The sequence below is a fragment of the Cervus elaphus genome, chromosome 9, assembly GCF_910594005.1.
Source record: "Cervus elaphus chromosome 9, mCerEla1.1, whole genome shotgun sequence".
NCBI lineage: Eukaryota > Metazoa > Chordata > Mammalia > Artiodactyla > Cervidae > Cervus > Cervus elaphus.
The window spans coordinates 26,587,092-26,606,690 of record NC_057823.1 but is presented as its reverse complement, the minus strand read 5'-3'; the positions used below and the strand labels follow the sequence as shown (position 1 = coordinate 26,606,690).

Here is a 19,599-nt window from a genome sequence, read left to right as displayed (position 1 = left end):
TTTAAATAATGAAATATTCGAAGAGGTTTTTCTTCTTTTCAATTGTATGAGACTTTTCAAGAGTTTATGCACAATATTTCCCTTACTTGATGTGTTATAAATGATTATGAGATTATGAAAAGGAGTGATTGTTGGTTTTTTCTTTGTAGGTGATAAGCTGGAGGAATTTCTTAGGTCACTGGATAGCAGCAAGCCCCTCTACCTGGGCCAGACTGGCCTGGGGAATATTGAAGAACTCGGAAAGCTGGGGCTGGAGCCTGGGGAGAACTTCTGCATGGGAGGACCTGGCATGATCTTCAGTCGTGAGGTTCTTAGGAGGATGGTGCCACATATTGGTGAATGCCTCAGAGAAATGTACACGACTCATGAGGACGTGGAAGTAGGAAGATGTGTTCGACGTTTCGGTGGGACTCAATGTGTCTGGTCTTATGAGGTAAGACTTGAGCTGTGAGGAAAATGTTCCCATTTTACAGGTAGGTGACAATTTACAGTCTGGGTCAGTGATTCTATGTATTTATTCTCTCTGTATCTTTGTATCTGCTTGAAAATGATAGCAACAGCCAGTGATGGACACAAGGGCTATTGTGGGAGAGGCTGTTCTTAGAGCTAAGTTGTGTCTGAGGTTTTCTTATTAGTGTGACCCATAACTTTAAGCAGCATCTTACATGTATAGTCATATCTCTTGAAGAGGCTATTTCCTGTATATTTGCTTTATTGGTGTTTAAACACATTTCCTGTCTCTGACAAGAGGACTAATTTTATGCTCTTGGGCTATAGCTTTAGCATTTTGTCCTTTGTTGTCATTTTGGTTAGGTATGTGGTTGAGTCTCTTTGTTTGCAAGTAACTCAACTCTGAAATTTCTTGGAAGATGCTTATATGGAAATTTGACATGCAATGTTTTTAAAGCATAGAAAATGTTAACTTATAATGTTTTATCACTTTTAATAGATTTATTCACAACATTTTAAAAGGCATGACTATCTGGTAAAACAGTTCTGAAGATGATAAGTAACTGCTTAATATTATGGCTGGTTCTTTAAAATTTTTTCTCTACCTTTATTCCATTTTTCTCAGTAGCAGCCATTATTTAAATAATCTTGAGTTTATGAACTGTTGTTTCATTGTAGTAATTAGTTTTACAAAATAATCTGGGTTTTTTTTTTTTTCCTTCAGAAATTGGTTTTGACATGAAAAGCAGTTGTATTTAAAACAGTTTTCCTGAAAGTTAATCTGAGTAAAAATTACTTAACACTTAAATAAGGTATTGCAATTTTCAGTATACTTTGGTTTTCAAGTGGTTGGAGTTAAATATGTTTTAGCTACCCAGTGCACACCTCTGTAAATTATAACTTAACTCATGTAGGTATCTTTTCAAATTTTTCATGCTTTCTTAGTATAGAAGAAACATTTTATGAAAACATGTTCCCTGTGAAGTCATTATACCTCAAGATTACACAGTTCCATTCACTTTTCTTTTAGAAGTGTAATCCTACTTTTCTTAATTTAGCCTTTTTTTAAATGATTCATGATATCTATACTATGGGAAGTATTTCTTATATTTATTACAGAGATTAAGTATTAATAACAACCAGTTATTTGGAATATGCACTATGCAAATTTAAAATTAGTATATACCTCATTCTTTTTATTGATAGAAATAGTAATTTTCTTTTATGAAACTGACTAATGACTACTTTTATAATAAAGATACAGGTAAGTACATTATAGTTGAAAAATAGGTAATTTGGAATAAATTCAATGAAAAAGATTTATCTCCATTTAATATAAAACTAGCAGGAAGGGAGAGTGAATATTTAACATGAAAATCTCAGGTGATTTTAGTTTACATGAAAATATCATTTTGTAGATGTTGACTCTGGATGGATGAGTAAAAAAATCATCCATATTTTAAATAAAAGATGGAAAATTATTGTGTTTTATCTGATACTGTATTGCCTTAATATCACACAGACAGTTTTAAAAAACCTTTTGTTTCATGTCCTTCCATTTAAGTTTTCATTGATTCTGCTATGAAGGTGCAATCCTCACAAAGCAGTCTACCCATTCATGATCCAGGACAGTAAAATATGCTCAGGTGACATACATGCTCAAGAATTGACTTAGTATTTTATTGATAATATAGGTATTTGTTCACTTAAAAGGGAATTATCATAGATCTGTACCCTCTCTATTGGAATAAGTGGAATCTTAGGTATTTTAATTAATTGACATAAGAGAAGAGACAGAGGGGATGCCAAGCCTTGTTGAATGTAACTTCATGACCACCGCATTAACATTAACATTTGGTAATACATTTGAATTTTAGACTGACAATTGTCCATCACTAAGGTCAGAATCTATTTTAAAAAATAGTTTCTATATTTTTTCCTAGCTTTACAAAGCATTATTTTCTAAAGAAATATTGTTTCAGAATGTTGACTTGATGTTTTGCTAAGCAATTGTATAGAATTTGCTTTATTTTCAGATTTCAGTCTTTAAAGGAGCAGTTTAAACAACATATATTTTAGAGCTGGCATTGATTTAATCCTAACTCTGACCCTAACCCAAACCACAACTCTGTCTTATTTAAAGGAATGATGGAAACTTTCATTACCAAGGAATATATTAAATAGTATCTGTTAATAAATTTAATAATGATAAGTATACAATTAAGTTATATCTAAGTGTTTTAAAATTAGGGTGTATTCTACATTTAGTAGATACCTGAGTAGGTGGACTGGGACACAGCAAAATTAGGGCTTTCTAGTTTGGATTTTAGATTACTTGAAATGTCCAACTATGCTATTGTTCACATTATATTAAAAAATTAATTTATCCCATTCTGGATTGGCATTCACATAAAAGTGAGATTTCACATCCAGTCACAGAATAAACTGTGAAATTGCTCTGTAATTTTGTTGCCATATTTCTTTTAAAAGAACCATCTACAAAAAAGTCTTCTTAAAAGTTTGAATTTTCTTTGCTGAACTTTTGATGGGTTTCAGAATTTTGTTTGACCTTTCCTCCTCATAAAAATTCTTGCGAAGTTTAGAGGACTGTTACAGAAACATGTTCACACTTTCTGAGTCTGAATAAATGAAACATGATGGAATGTTATCTTTTTTATACTATTTATTTATTTTTGGCTCTGCTGGGCCTTTGCGCTGTGTGGGCTTTCCTCTAGATGTGGAGAGTGGGGCTACTCTCTAGTTGCAGTGCACAGGCTTCTTATTGCGGTAGCTTTTATTGTTGCAAAGCACGGGCTGTCGGGTGCTTAGACTTCAGGAGTTGAGGCTCTTGGGCTCCAGAGCACGCGTTTGGTAGTTGTGGTGCTCCGGCTTAGTTACTTTGTGGCTTGTGGGATCATCGCTGACCAGGGATCGAACCCATGTCTCCTGTATGGGCAGGCAAACTCCTCACCACTGAGCCACTAGGGAAGCCTGAATATTTAAAAAATGATAAACAGGCTTACAGATCTTGTAGGAAGAGAATTGAGACAAAATATTAAAATTATAGATTGTATAGCATGTAGCTATTCTTGACTATAAATTACATTTTTTTGAAACTCTAGGAATCTTCTAGTATTCTTTACTGCTAGATTGAAGTCTGCTTTCTCTGTATTATATATGCAATTAAGCATAATATTGGCAAGGGGGAGGAGAGAAAAGAAGTCACGGTGGGGAGAGATGGAGGTATAAACTTGAATTTGGATTTGAGTCACTAGTGTACCACTCATTAGTTTCATTGTCTTTTTAAATTACTTCTCTGAGTCTTGTATAATTCAGTTGAAAGTAGATACTGTAATGGTGTCTGCCTCATAGATTTTGTAGAAGATTAAGTGAATTGATGACATGATCCATGTATAGTTCTATATAGTTTTGACAGTATATATCTGGCACATAGTAAATTGTCAATAGATATTACTTATTGTCATAATGCTGAATAGATCATATACTATATTACACATAACACAATTCATCAGTTTTATTTGTTTAATAATTATTAGTCATGAGTGAATCAATTATATCAAAAAAGTCAAGACTGGAAATAAATGAAATTTTTTTCATTGAAGAATTCAAGTTTGAGGGTTTTTTTGTCAAAGAACAAGAATCCAGTATGTTTCTATAATATTTTAGAATTATAAAGAATCCAATATTAGTAAAACATAAAGCATGGAAGACTTTAAGACATGCACTACAAATATTTACTTCAGTCTTTGAACATCCTATTAAATAACTAATCTTAAGGAGATGGTGGAAAATGTTATTTAACAAGTGATATTTAATATATGTATTTAAGGAACCCCATACAGATTAGACTCTATCTACATTACGAATGGAGAAGGAAATGGCAACCCACTCCAGTACCCTTGCCTAGAAAATCCCATGGATATGGAGGAGCCTGGTATGCTACAGTCCATGGGGTCGCAAAGAGTCAGACATGACTGAGCGACTTCACTTACTTACTTACTTACATTATAAAAAAATGACTGTGTGGCTTTCTAGGTTAACCTCCTTTTCTGAGTTTCATTGGAATTTTCAATAGGAAAGGAAATCAGTGTCTCATCTTGCAGTCAGTTCACAGGACCCACCCAGGAACTTATCTCTCCAGGCAACTAGAACCCCATCCTGGGGTTTCCCAGGTATTTCAGGAACTGACATATAGCTTCGGTTCTTCCTCACCATCTGGTCCTGGTGGTCTGGGAAAATGTCTTGCTTGTTGGTCCTTGGATCTGTTTCTTCCTCTGTCATCTCTATCTACTTTTTCTTCTGTCATTAACGATAAATAAAATAAATTATGAATACATTTTGCTATGCACTGCTCCTCATCAGGTTCTCAGTAAATTAAAGTGCTCATGACAGGCCAGCCTTGATATTCCAAGACATCACTCTTAGGGCCCAGGAATGGCTGGGCTTCTTCTGAGTAGAGAGGCCTCTGGTTACTCATGGATCATTAGACTGCTTCTCTCTATACTTGAGACGATTGGAGAGTCAGAATTGAGATTCTTACTTTCCCACCTGGGAGTTAGAAACATCTAGTTTTCAAGGACATGTGGCAGATGTTCATAATCAACAGATTTCGTGAGTTGCCGTTATACTTATTTATACCTCAAATTGTGTAAGTGTAGATGACTAACTGAAGCTTGATCGTGAAAAATCATTCTATGCTTTACACTCTGTGAGTGTTAGAATTTATTGGCATCTACTCTCGGCTAAGTTCACATTTTTGGTTGAGCTCTATCTTGGCTACTGTTTTTCTAGTTATCTGCGCTGCAGTCTGGCAGGTTAGGAGGCTGCATATGGCTCTTGAACGTTGTTTGGCATGTAAGTTGTTTTAAGGTTTTTTTAAGTTTTTTGTTTTTTGATGCCATTAGCAGAGGCAGGCAGTCTTGTGTCCCTTCATGTATTGTGCACCAACCTCCCCTTGCATGCTTATTTAACTGCCTGGCCCAGATAGGTATAAAAGTGTTATACTTTGAATCAATAATCCACATGTTGAAATTTCATTAAAATATTCTCCAGGATATGAAGAAATTTGCTAGTGAAAATGAGATGTTTACTTTAAATAGTGTATAGAAGAATTAATTTTTTCAAATTTGGCCATTTAGAGTTGTGCATCATATAATATAGTTATACTTTCTTTGTTATATGAATTTTTTAATTTTTTTTTATTTTTTATTTATTTTTTTTTGTTATATGAATTTTTTGGTAAATAACTAGAAAGTTCTCACTGTTGAAAATTTCTTTATACAATTCATATTCATTCTGTGTCTTAGTAGAATTGGAAGTTCCTTTTCTTTGGTTCTGGTTTTAGTAAGATCACTTATATTAAAGCATTAAAATAATTTAATTTCCATAATTCTTCTCCCTGAGAGGGAGTTTTGCATTTCATCTATCTAAGAGTCATTTTCATAATAGTGTGTATTTATCTTTTAATGTTTGCAGTTAAATGGAGCCAAAGAATATATATCTTTATTTTGTCTAATTAAATGTTGTTTCAAACAAGGCAGAGCTCCATGTTGATAGTAATATTTCTCTGTGGTTTAAAAAACCATTTCTTATGACTAAACAGATTTTTATTAGATTTCTTAAAGAGTTAATTTCATACCAAAGTATCTTATGTCTTATCTTGGCCCCCTAAAGGCTATAAACACCCTAGAAAATTCCATTATTTCACAAAAGGATACATTTTGGCAGAGTTTCCCTGGGCTTCTGATATCAGAGAGCTAACCTATAAAAAATTTTAAGTATATATAAGTTCTTTGTAACATAACCATTAAGGTTAAAATATGTGCCCCATTCTTATAGGGCTGTTACACATCCTGCTTAGCTTCTTTCTCTTACTTATGAGCTTCCTTTTTCTATAATGCTAATTTGATTGCATCATGAACACAGTTTATGCCCCCAAAGTATATTAATATCTATGGAAAATTATAAGTCTGGGATTTTTATCTTAAATTCAGTCTTTCAAAAATCATTTTTTGGTTCTGATTCAGTCATATTTAGTTTTTAACTTCACTAAAAGCAGTAAGCTTCTCACACCTACTCTTCCCACCCCCATTCCACTTGTCAAATGAAATCATCACACACTGATTTTATGAAATCTCTTTCTGCCCCACTGTTTTCTTCATTGTGCAAAATAAAATTACATTCTGAGTTGAAGGAGAAACTTGGTACAGATTTTCCATGTTTTGTAGCCTTAGGTAGTTCATTTTCATTGTTAACTGCTGCCTTACCACCTGAATTATGAAAAATGTGTGCTTTTTAACAGTTATGGAAAATGCTAAGCTGGGAAGATGCTTCCATGCAATTTGAAATTAGCTCCATGATAACATAAACTCTCATATTAGTTTAAAACCTTTGAATACTCTTCCTTCTTAATCAATCAAAAGTATTCTAATTTCCTGAAAAAATCCAAGTCAGTTTTCTACTTGCACTTCCTTTGTACTGGTTTTCAAAGAGCTATGTGAGAAACATTTATTTCAATCTCTCTTCTATCTAGTGAATTGATGAATTAGGGTTCAACATACAAAGAAATGTAATTTGTCACATAACCGTACTGCACTTTACTTTGACTATAGCATATTACTTCTTTTGCTCAAAATATATTAAGATTAACTTTTAATAAGGTGTTTAAGCTAAACATAAACTTTATTAAAATTTAAAAAATCAGTGTCTTGAATCATAAAGTCATTATTTAATATTATTGAACAATAGGAAAACATGTAAACTGAAAAGTTGAAGGGTTGCAGTTTCTCAGAATTCTAATGAACTCTTCATTTACTGTCCTAATAAACAGTACTCTAGTTTAGGCTTAACCACAAATAAATCAGTTTGAATCATGACAGACATTTAATGTTACCCTGTCTTTGAAAGGTGTTAGACATTTGTAGTACAGTAGGCCTGATACACATTTCTAAATGAACTGAATCAAAGTAATATGTTTATTTTTAAGATTCAGCAGGCATTGTTTTGGAACTAATAAATGAAATAGATATCTTAATTTTTTGAGATTTTAAAATCTTCGCTCACCATTTATTATTTTGAAAGCCATGTCCTTCATTCTTCACAGTCGGTTTCTTTTCATATTCCTTTCTGTTTCTTTCATTTTTATTGTAGACCAATTTATTTATAGAGTACCAGTACCTTCAAAAATTGATGGTTTAGAGAAATATACAGATTAATAGACATATAATAAAATAAGGGGAAAAAGGAAGATGTGTAGAAAATATTTCTTTTCAAAAAGGAAAAATGCATGTTGACTGCCTTCAGAGAGCCCTCCATGGGCATTTCTTCTTACTTGAATGACATATATTAGGTTGACCAACAGGAACTTTGATTTATGCACCTTGTTTGGTGGGAACCCGGAGTACAGCCACTGTGTCCTTGATTAAGGGAAGCTCTATGTGCTTTGCTCATTAAGAGGAAGGTAGAGATGCCAGCTACAAATGGAGGAATAAAACCAGATCATGGACAGATAGTGGACCTCACTTGAAGAGCCCAGGGTCAGGCCCAAGAGAATTCCTAACAACTCAGCCTAGAGTTACCTAGCTTTTGAGCTGATTATTAGAAATGTCTTTTTGTCATGAATTTAATAAGTATTATATATTATATAAGTTATATAGTTATATGCATTTAAAATTTATTATACAAATTTTAATTTTGACATAAATTCTACATGCATAGATTAAGATTTAAAGATCCACATTTTAATGATGAAATGGTATATTATAATAATCTAATACTCTATTATACAAAAATAAATCTTAAATGAAATAATGATATTTAATATTCATGATGAGTATCTTAAAATGTGAAAAATATATAAGGTTATAATAAATTGAAGTGTTCTGCCTTAGAATTCAATTATCTTACATCTTAAAAGCTAGCACATTTCATTTGCTCAAATAGATCTATTGAGCACTTTTTATCAGCAGTAGGCACACACACCTTCCTTGTCTTTATGGAGCTCCCAGGGAGGGAGGATCAGTCTTCTAACCAATCTCTGCTTTCATATCTGATATAGAATTGGGTTTCCATCTCTGTCATCCTTCTCTGTCTTTTTCCTTCTAAATCGTGAGCGCTCCAGTTGTGTCCAACAGTCCAACACTTGTCTTGGAACTAGAATCAAACGATTCTTATTTATTTTCTTGAGTGAGCATCATCCTCTCTTGTTTGTATTACAGTCTCCTGAAGAGGAGAAAGCTAAAGATATATTTAGCAATTTTATTGCATATTAATATATCTTAAGTCTGTTATATGGGCTTCCCTCATAGCTCAGCTGGTAAAGAATCCACCTGCAAAAAAAAAAAAGAATCCACCTGCAATGCAGGAGACCCCAGTTCGATTCCTGGGTCGGGACGATCCCCTGGAGAAGGGATAGGCTACCCACTCCAGTATTCTTGGGCTTCCCTTGTGGCTCAGCTGGTAAAGAATCCAACTGCAATGTAGGAGACCTGGGTTGGGGGGGTCCCCTGAAGAAGGGAAAGGCTACCCTCTCGTATTCTGGTCTGGAGAGTTCCATTAACCGTATAAACCATGGGGTTGCAAAGAGTCATACACGACTGAGTGAAGCACAGATCACTAGAATTTTGTTTTTTAATTAAGTCTGGTGCTAAAGTACCTGGCTTCAAACCCCAGCTCTGCCATTCACTAGTGGTGTGACGTTAGTCAGGTTATTTAACTTCTCAGTGCCTTAGTTTCCTCATCTGTCAAGTCGATATAACAGTACTTACCTCACAACACTGAGGTGGAGATTAAATGAGTTAATGTATATGACAGCTCTCAGAATAATACCTGACAGTGGTAAGCATTCTGTAACTATTAGCTATTTTTGGAGAAATAGATCAGCATACAATAGCGCCAGCTTTACAGAGCCATTGCAAAGAATGATAAGATCAATGTATTGGAAGCTGTTAGAATAATGCTTGACATATACTAATTCGTGCATAACAACTATCATTAATATTTTTCAATTTACTATGTTAAGATGCCTTTTTCACCCCATGGGAAGGAAATCACGTTGATTGGAAAGTTTTATTGCAATTGTCTTTTGAAAGATGGCCCTTGCTGTAGTAGGGAGGGTGCTGGTTCAGTGGTACTTTATCCTGACTGCACGATGGGAGCTCTGTGGGGTCTTTGAAAAAATTCTGATGCTGGAACACATCCCTGACTCATTACATCAGAATCTTTGACAAGTGAGTCCAGTAGCATGGATAGTGTTAAAAACGTGTGGTTCTCATGTGGCTTATTAATTTTCTGTTTTCAAATATACAGTCCATCCTTAACTATTCCTTGAAAGCTATATTTTTTCCTTTTGTTATACTTCCCTTTTGGGAAAAATCATAGGAGAAGAATCAGCACTTCTGCATTTCTTTCTATGCCTGTTTCTTGTCTTTTCCAAGTGAATATATGAATATATAAAATGAAAATTGTATGTTTACTCATGGTCTGATTTTCGTGGTTCATATATTACTCTTTTTGTTTTAGAAAAACACAAGATTTAAAACTTAAAAAAAATACATTGTTTATCCATGCAAGGCTTAAGGTGTTTCTGTTTTTATTTATTGCATTTGAATACTATATAGTAATAGAGCTCTTAAAATATAGGTGAAAGGTTTCCATTGAATTATTTGCTTTAACAATGACTTTGAATTAGAGCTCGGCAGGGAAAAAGCTATGAGTGATTTATTTGATTGAGTACAGAAACCATAACTTAAAGGGATGACTTTAATTTCAGCCTATCATTCTCAAATATTTCCTTGTCCACTGCTATAGCTGACTGCTATCATGGAGGAAAGTATGGGGAACACAGGGGCTTCTCAGGTGGTGCAGTGGTAAAGAATTCGCCTGCCAATGCAAGAGACCCTTGCATTGGAGACTCAAGTTTGAGTCCTTGGTCAGGATGATCCCCTGGAGTAGAAAATGGCAACATGCTCCACTATTCTTGCTTGGAAAATTCCATGGACAGAGGAGCCTGGTAGGCTACAGCCCATGTGGTCACAAAGAATCAGACTCGACTGAGCACAGCCCAATAGCAGCAGCCTAGGGAACACAGGACCGGAGAAGGCAATGGCACCCCACTCCAGTACTCTTGCCTGGAAAATCCCATGGACGGAGGAGCCTGGTAGGCTGCAGTCCATGGGGTCACGAAGAGTCGGACACGACTGAGCGTCTTCACTTTCACTTTTCACTTTCATGCACTGGAGAAGGAAATGGCAACCCACTCCAGTACTCTTGCCTGGAGATTTCCAGGGACGGGGGAGCCTGGTGGGCTGCCGTCTATGGGGTCACACAGAGTCAGACACGACTGAAGCGACTTAGCAGCAGCAGCAGCAGGGAACACAGGAATGTGAGGGAAGAAGTCCCCAAAGAGAATAGAAAGATGCAGTGCTTCCTCCAAATGAGAAGTCATGTATAGGGACATTGCCAAGTAAGTGTGGATATATGGGAAGTCAAGGGCAGAAGAATAGCATGGTAGTGAGTATGATTCAACCATATCTGGTGGCAGGAGACATGAGGCTCCAAAGCTGTTGGTAGAACTTGATTGTGAAGGGCCTGTATGACATCCTCAAAAGTTTGGAGTATACCTTGTAGATGAGTGATTCTTAGAATTAGTGGGGTTAATATCATTGATTTAGACTCAGTTGGTGAGGAGACCATGAATAGTATGTTAAAAATCTTTCTGGGTGATTCTAATGAGCAGTCAGAGTGAAAAATTGGTTCCATAATGGAAAGCTTTGAAGAATTCTTCATATGTAGCCATGATCAGTTTACCCCTTAGTGGCCAGAGCACGGAAGGATGGACTGGGGGCTCTTGTATCCAAGGACAGTGAAACAAGACAGTTAGGAGGCTATTGCCCCATACCCAAGTTAGAGATGAGTCATAATCAAAGAGTCAAAGTGGAAGTGAAGGTGAAGAGATGGAATTGAGAGGTAGTGAGGGCAGAGAATTGACAGAATAGGTGATTGGTTAGATGTAGGGGGGAATGGGGTTTAAGGCAACACCTAGGTTTTGGTCTCAGGTGAGAGTAATATCTCTAGAGGGAGGGAGTAATGGAAGAAGGTAGTTTTCAGTGATTGGTTTCTCTGAGGCATGGGCAAAGGAGAAATGAGTTCTATTTTGTGTATAATGTGAGTTCTATTTTGTGTATATTGAGTCTCACTTATCATTCATTTATTTAGCAAATACTTAAAAAGTAAGGGCCACATAACTTGAACAACTTTCCCAGATTATACAGGCAGGAGTATTGCTCTTCTGTATTATCAGACTACACAAATGCCTTTTTTTAAAACAAGCTTTACTCATAGGTTAAGCAGTTATTGTTTAAAAATAAAAAAGAAGAATCAAACCACAGTCATAGGATGAAATAGTTTAGTTTGTTTAAAATTTAATTTGTTAAGGTTAGTGACTTATCTTGAAATTATTTAAAATGTAAATTGTAGTTAGTGCTCTGAACAAGTAATATAAAATGGCTCAAAAAAAAAAAAAAACCTAAAAGCATAAAAATACATACAGTGAAAAATCTTTCAAATTCTGTCTTCCATCTGCCTGGAGATACCCTCCACCTATTAAGTATCCACTCTTTTCTTCCAGAGTTTGACTTGGGTGTCAGACAACTGTGTACATACTGTATTCCCCCCAGTCACTAATTTTTGCGTGTCACAAGAGGTAGCCTATAGAAATATTGTTCTGAATGCTGCTTTTTCAGTGAAGAATATTTTTTAGAGTTACTCTTATAAAATCATTTTATAAGGTTTCTGTTTGAAATGGCTTTAGTTCAGTGTCCCATATCTCTTAGATACTTGTCTTCCTTTGTCAAACTGGAGTTTCAGATTTATGAACATATAATTCTGTTTTGTGTCTTAATTAATTGCACTGTAGGTGCTTCTGTTACAGGTAGATTTAGAGCAGGATAATTTTAGATTATTACTTAGCATATAAATCTATCATACCCATATAATTGCTTACATTAAGATTCATGTCTTTACCCCAAGGTTTTTTAAAATTCTGCTCTTCTCATATTTAATGTATAGCTTTCTTGCTTTCCCTGTTTTAAATTAAATATTCTTAAAGATTTACAAAGTTGCAGTCAATCATGTTATAGAAAGAATATTTCCTAACTTTGGAAAGTCTATAGAGACCCACCACAGTCAAATAACCTTTGTTAATCAGTAGTTGTTCTTCTGACAATATATTTTATAATAGTGTTTGTGAACATTTATTTTCATTGGTTATAAGTGTGTAACTGATGATTACTTTTGCTAGTGTATACATTTGTTACACATACATTACTGTAATATAAATTCAATTGAGTAAATTCTACATATGGACTGTTTAACACTTAGTCAATTGTAAAAACAATTTCAAGTCCATTTTAACTGATGTTTTTTCATTTAAAGAACATTTAACAGTATACCATAAATTAGTGTTCTGAAACATAAGCAATATAATAAATGGCATTGTATTAATTGAAATATATATTTATTATAATTATAAGTTATGTGATAAAAAAAAGTCATGAAGCAAACCCTATAAATGTAGACATTTATCATGAGGTCCTATAAGTCCCTAATTTAAATAAAGTTTATTTTTCTATCCTTTTTCTTACCTAACTTCTAATTTTCTAAATCTTAACTAAAATTTAACTTTATGTCCTTTATTTACCTAATATTTCTATGTTTTCTAGAGTTCATAGCATTCAGAGTGTGTTACCAGATTTTATTCTCCTTTAGTTCATTTTTAGAATGATTTCCAAGCTTACAAAGTAAGCTTGACCTAATAATCTGGACACATTATGAAATTTGATTGTACTTTTCTTGTAAAACTTAATTGCCAGATTAAGAGAGAAAATATGACATTTCTGTTTGACATTTTTAATAAAGGGTCACATGGAGTGGGTTTTGTGTTCATAGATACAAATAGAATCCTAGCAAGCACTTTCAAAATACTCAAGGCTTGTAAAACTTAAATCTCAGTTAAATTAGACCAAAGTTCCGTTTTATCAAATACATCATTTTGAAGAATCACTTGAAACAGTTGATAATGGGTGTACTTGATTTTTACAAAATTTGACAGACAGTTGTAAAATGTGTATGAAAATAGCAGAAGATCTGTTCCATTGCTTTCCTTTCCAGGTGTTACTGTTTAGCAATTATCAGTTTTATGTAAAGTATGTAAGTAATAATACTGACAGTTCCTGCTTATGTAAAACATTTGTGCTTTTATTTTTTAAAGAGCTCCCACTTTCATCTTATTCTTTGTCTAGAGGTAGATTTGTGATTGAAAACACTATGTGAAAAAATATTTGGGAGGATGATGTTAGTGGCATATTATTCTTATTGCCATTTTATATATATTTGTTAGTCACAGATTTTGGAATATTAGAAAAACATGAACACATTTATGGGTTGGCATATTTGCCATATTTTTTTTTTTTCTGTAGAATAGAGCCAATGTGGCTTGGCCAAATTAATCTAGATCTGGGTAAAATAGATTTTCTTTTATTTAAAAAATTGATTAATAGTGTTGGCATCATGTTATAGTGCTGTTTGATCAGATTATTTTTTTTATGCTATCCTTACTCTTGAAGTAAATTTGGATGCATCTCAGGATCTTTTAATAGTTAAGTGATATTGCTTGTGGAGAAAATGGAAGTCAAAACAAGGACTTATTGTACTGTAAAAAGTAGTGTAGACAGTATGATCAAATGTTGGCCTGAAGCCTGGTGTGGCTTTATTAATTTCTACTCCATATCATGAATATATGCTAGGAAATGTCTGAAGTGTTTAGTATTTTATGATGTTTATGATAAGTAATAATCTGAGCTTTTTAACTTTTCTAGGTCTATAATGTAATCAAATTAACCACCAAATTGATTTATATTTATATGAGCCATGAAAATAAATTATTGATCACTAGTTATGTAGCAAGCATTATACTGGCTATAAGGGAGATTAAGTGAGATGAAGTTTACCTTGTCTTATGCTAGAAGTGGACAACAGTCTCAGAGCAATTCAGTAACTTGCCCAAGGTCGCACAACGAGAGAGCTGTCAGAGTTTAGCTTCAAATGCTGTTTTATTTGATTACCAAGACCATATTTTTCTTGAAATGTTACATTCACCTTCTGCCTAAGGATTCAAAGAATGACATTTCATTTTTATTTTGAATCTATGATGTCAGATAGGAACTGACAAGTTCAAGTATATTCAATATGAGGAAATTGGAAAGAAAAGAGGTGGGCTACAAAGGTCAGACAGTAAAGACCCTGAATGGAGAGGTTCTGCCCTCAGTCTTAGCATTCTGGCCACTAGACATGCTTACCTGTTAGAGATAAAGAGTCTCTTAATCTTTCTGGAGGAGATCTGTGAAGAGTGACTGAAAGGGACCAAAATGGTCCGAGTTCTTCCAGTCCTTAGCGTTTATGTTTACAAGAAAAATATCTAACATTAAAGTTTTCATTCTCAATAGAAACAGAAAATTGTATATTTTACTCTCCCTCAGGGCAAGAGTGAAAATGTAGGCTGTCAGTTTTATCTAAGTTGTTTTCCCAGCTGTACTGTTTAGAAATGAAGTGCACATGGTGTATATATCACACTAGAATTTCAATTATTGGGATGTATTCCGAGAGCTAATTTGATCAAGAATATTTCTTGTTCTGATAATTAGTTTATATTAGAATGAATATTTCTCCTTTACTTCTCAAAAAAGCACACACATACAGGTAATATCTCAGAAATGGTGAAATATGTTTTTTTTTTTTTCCAAAAAGTGAAGACTTTGTAAAAATCCTTATTGTTTCTGAGATTTTTAATATGAATGTTTCATAATTATTAGTTTCTAAGAGTGACCTTTACATGGACTTACTCTGAATAAATTCTCATGAAAAGCCCTGTGTGTAAATGGGGTTATTAACATACTTATTAGGATTATCAGACTGAGCTGATTTGTGTTGAGTACCAGTCGTACACTTAGCTATAGACATAATACGAAAATAAAGATGGTGCTTCAGATAACAGTTTTAGAAAGATACAGCTCCCTCTTGAGTTCAAACAAAATGGTAAGTTATACACTAGAAATGTCATGGTATTAGACCGTATCCTAGATAGCATATTAAAAAGCAGAGACATTACTTTGCCAACAAAGGTCCATCTAGTCAAGGCTATGGTTTTTCCAGTGGTCATGTATGGATGAGTGAGTTGGACTATAAAGAAAGCTGAGTGCTGAAGAATTGATGCTTTTGAACTTTGGTGTTGAAGACTCTTGAGAGTCCCTTGGACTGCAAGGAGATCCAACCAGTCCATCCTAAAGGAAATTAGTCCTGAATATTCATTGGAAGGACTGATGCTCAAGCTGAAACTCCAGTACTTTGGCCACTTGATGCAAAGAGCTGACTCATTTGAAAAGACCCTGATGCTGGGAAAGATTGAGGGCAGGAGGAGAAGAGGACGACAGAGGATGAGATGGTTTGATGGCATCACCGACTCAATGGACATGAGTTTAAGTAAACTCTGGGAGTTCGTGATGGACAGGGAGGCCTGGCGTGTTGCAGCCCGTGGGGTTGCAAAGACTCGGACACGACTGAGCAACTGAACTAAACTGGACTGAGACCATATCTGAATACGTGCGTTTAAAGCACTTAACCACATATGAGTCCATGAATTGTTCTTCCCTTGAAGAATTTAGAGTGTAGCTGGGAAAAAGAATGGTGAAATTGAGAATATTAATAGTGTGGAAATGAGCATGGAATTGATGAGTTGTATATAGATGAGCACTGTAAATGTTTAAAAGGCACATCAATGGGGGCTATGCCATTTTGGCAGGAAGGCTTCATGGAAAAGTTGATCTTAACTTTAAAGAATAGGTAGATCAGTTTCCTCAGCATAGGTGAGCCAAGGTGGGCTGTGCCTGATGCTCTCTGGGTACTGTGTGGGCAGTCTGGACCCCCTGAGGTCAAAGCTGTAGAAGAGGAGGTCACAGCCAGAAAGAAGAAAATAGAGATATCTACCCACGTAAGGCTGACTGTGTCAATGTGTAACTGAGAAGTGAACTGTTGCCAAAAAGCAGTACATAAGACTACAGACAAGAGCTGACAGATGGACCCTGAAACGTATGAATGACAATCCTTTTTCCACTGAGAATTGAGGATCTCTTCTGGTTTCTCAGTTAAAGTCTTAGAATTCTGGGGAACCTTAAGCCACTAGGTTAATTTAATGTACTCTGAAAACTGCTTTATTCAAATTCCTATGCAATGTGCCTCAGTCTTTCCAATCCAGTTCATTTTGAAATGCCTCTATTTCAGCCTCCATAATCTTATTAAAAGCTGTCTATAACCCTGTTTTTTAGGTTCATATATCATGCTAAATATTTTTTTTTTCATTTTTATTAATTCACTGAAAATAGCTTCTGATTTGTGCAGCTTTGTAAATAAAATGTATATTTATGAAAAGTATATGTAGCCTAAATGTGTGGCTACATTCTTATTTATTAATACTGTTCTAGAACAATTTGTACCTATGGGTGAACTGACTTCTTAGTCTTTCTCTGTGGGTATCAACTGATTAGCATGGCTGATTTCTTCCAGGATAGCTGTAAATGAGGCCTTTTTAAAAAGATGCTCATTAATTGTTGTCTCAGATTTTCATTAAGGAAATCATTAAGTGCTTAATTATACTCGGGCTTCTAAATTTTACTTTTTAAAATTATTTTTTACTAACCTGTTTATAAGGAAACAAATACTTACCAGTCTAATGCTATAAATATTGGAGTAGATCTGTAAAAGCCATTTTACAAGTTATTGTATCAGAAAGAATATGTTTAACTAAAAAAAAAAAATAAAAAACTTGGCCACAGTGGCTTTTGTTAGTCAGTTTTCCAGATATGTAGGTGAGTAGGCCATAACTAAGTAGATACTAGATGATCCATCATGATCCCATGCTTTTACTGTCTTTCTGGTCTGCTTTGGCTAAGAGTGTTGACTCTCTTCCCATGCGTATGGATTTCTTGCATCTAAAAGAAACTAACCCTAGTACCAGGTAGGAAGGGGGAATACTTTCTACTGGCTTGAGCTTAGTCCTTTTTCTCAGGGATTGAAGTCTCCATAGACCTCTGCCTCCATATACCTGGTTAGAATTATTTGTGACTGCAGGAGAGGTAGGTAAATTGAGTACTTCTAGCTTCCATAGCCCAAAGAAAGAAAAGCAGAAGGAGCTTAGAAATAGGTGTTAATAAATCTAACTTAGTGCATTAGGGTTCTCCAGGGAAACAGAACCAATAGTGTGTATGTCTGTCTATCCACCTATCTATCCATGTCTCTTATAGAGAGACAGACAGATTTTAGGAATTGGTTCACACGATGCAGGAGCTGGTAAGTCCAAAATCTGTAGGAAGTCTGATAGGCTGGAAATTCTGTCAGGGGTTGATGTTGCAGCTCATATCTGAAAACAGCCTGGAGGCAGGATGCCTTGCTCTTTGGGGTACTCTTATTCTTGTCTCTGAAAGCCTTCAACTGATTGGATGAGGCCCACCCACACTCTGAAGGGTAATTTGCTTTGTTTGGAGTTCACTGATTTAAATGTTAATCACATCTAAAAATACCTTCATAACAATATCACAGACTGTTGTTTGACCAAACAGCTGGGCATCATAGCCTTGCCAAGCTGACACATAAAATAGCCATCATACCTACATTACTTACTAAGGTTTGATAATATCCAGTGGTTTAGAATATTTGCATACTCAAATCCTGCCTTACCCTCAGTGGATTGACATTTTTCATGTAGTTCATGTATATCAAATACAATAATTTTTTATGTATTGTAGAATATTGTCTATACTAATTCTGAAGTGGATTTCAAAGACTACTATTTATTTAAATAAGAGAAATCTTAATAAAAAAAGATCTATTGAGATTTCTTAGGCTCTTGTGTGTTTTAAGGTGGTAAATGACAGATCATTTTAAGCAGTAAGATTATTTTTGCCTAAATGACCAGAGAATGTTAGAAGAGATGGTGGAATGTTGACTGTCTTGGACATGAAGAGACCTAGGTATTTGTAATATCTCTAACATCAGTTACTTTATCACCTTCTCTTCCTGAATCACCTATAAAAGAGGACTAATAATAGATTTCATACCTTTTCTATTGGATTGTGACAGTTACATGAGATAATGGATCTAAAAATGCTTTATGAACCACAGAGTGATAAAAATATATTGAGACACTAAGATATAAAGATAAATGTCTCATAACAGCCTCCTCTGTGATTGGAGGGTGGCATGGCTGATGAGCTGTCAAATACAGGTTAGAGCTGAATGCAGACTCAGAAATGGTCTGGTCCAAACTGATGGAATTAACTTTAGCCTAGAGGGCCTCAGAGGAACGTTCATTCCATGAGATTGTGATTCTTCTGAAAACAATAGGAGGCCATTCCCTGGCAGAATGAGGAATGTTTCAAAATTAACACCAGGCTGTTAGATTTGGTAGCGTGACAGCTGTTTCAATCCAGGCTTCCCTGCTCTCTCCTTTGGAAATTCACAATTATTCAACTAATGCTGGAAAAATATAATTCAAGAAATACTTCATTTTAAGAACAAAATTCTATAGCTAAATATTAATTTAAAAAACTGAATAGAGGAGGGAATAACAAAAGAGTTTATCTAATGTTGTATTAATGAAGAGCAGCTGCTAAATAGTCTTGAGTGTTGTTACTTAGTTTTTCTTATATGTAGAATAGTTAGGCACAAGTAAAAGTCATTGACAATTTCTTAATTCAGTGAGCCATCATTTCAAGCATATCAAAATCAAGTAAACTTCAAAAATAGGTGATAATAAATCTATCTATGGAATGGGATTTATGTAATCCTAACTAAATTTATCATTAATCTCTGACTTCTGTCATATAATTTTAAATGTCTTTGGAACAATGATTTTTAAATGTGTTTTATATGTGATATGAACTTATTTATAAGATTTATAAGGTGCACCTAGCAATTTTATTCCTTTATAAGTATTGATTTTGAACTTCTTAAACACTAGCTTTTAACACTTTTTCTTGAGGTTCATATGAAATGTATATTTAAAGTATCAAAGTTGATTTC

At 34.5% G+C, this 19,599-nt stretch overlaps 1 protein-coding gene across 1 annotated transcript in view; it reads left to right on the top strand.

Moving 5' to 3' along the window:
- CHSY3 (chondroitin sulfate synthase 3) overlaps nucleotides 1–19,599 on the top strand; it is a 279,284-nt gene that overhangs the window by 3,620 nt on the left and 256,065 nt on the right. Inside the window, exon 2 of the mRNA XM_043912189.1 lies at nucleotides 150–433. Coding sequence (XP_043768124.1) covers nucleotides 150–433 — 284 coding nt within the window. The remainder of the gene's footprint in view (nucleotides 1–149; nucleotides 434–19,599) is intronic.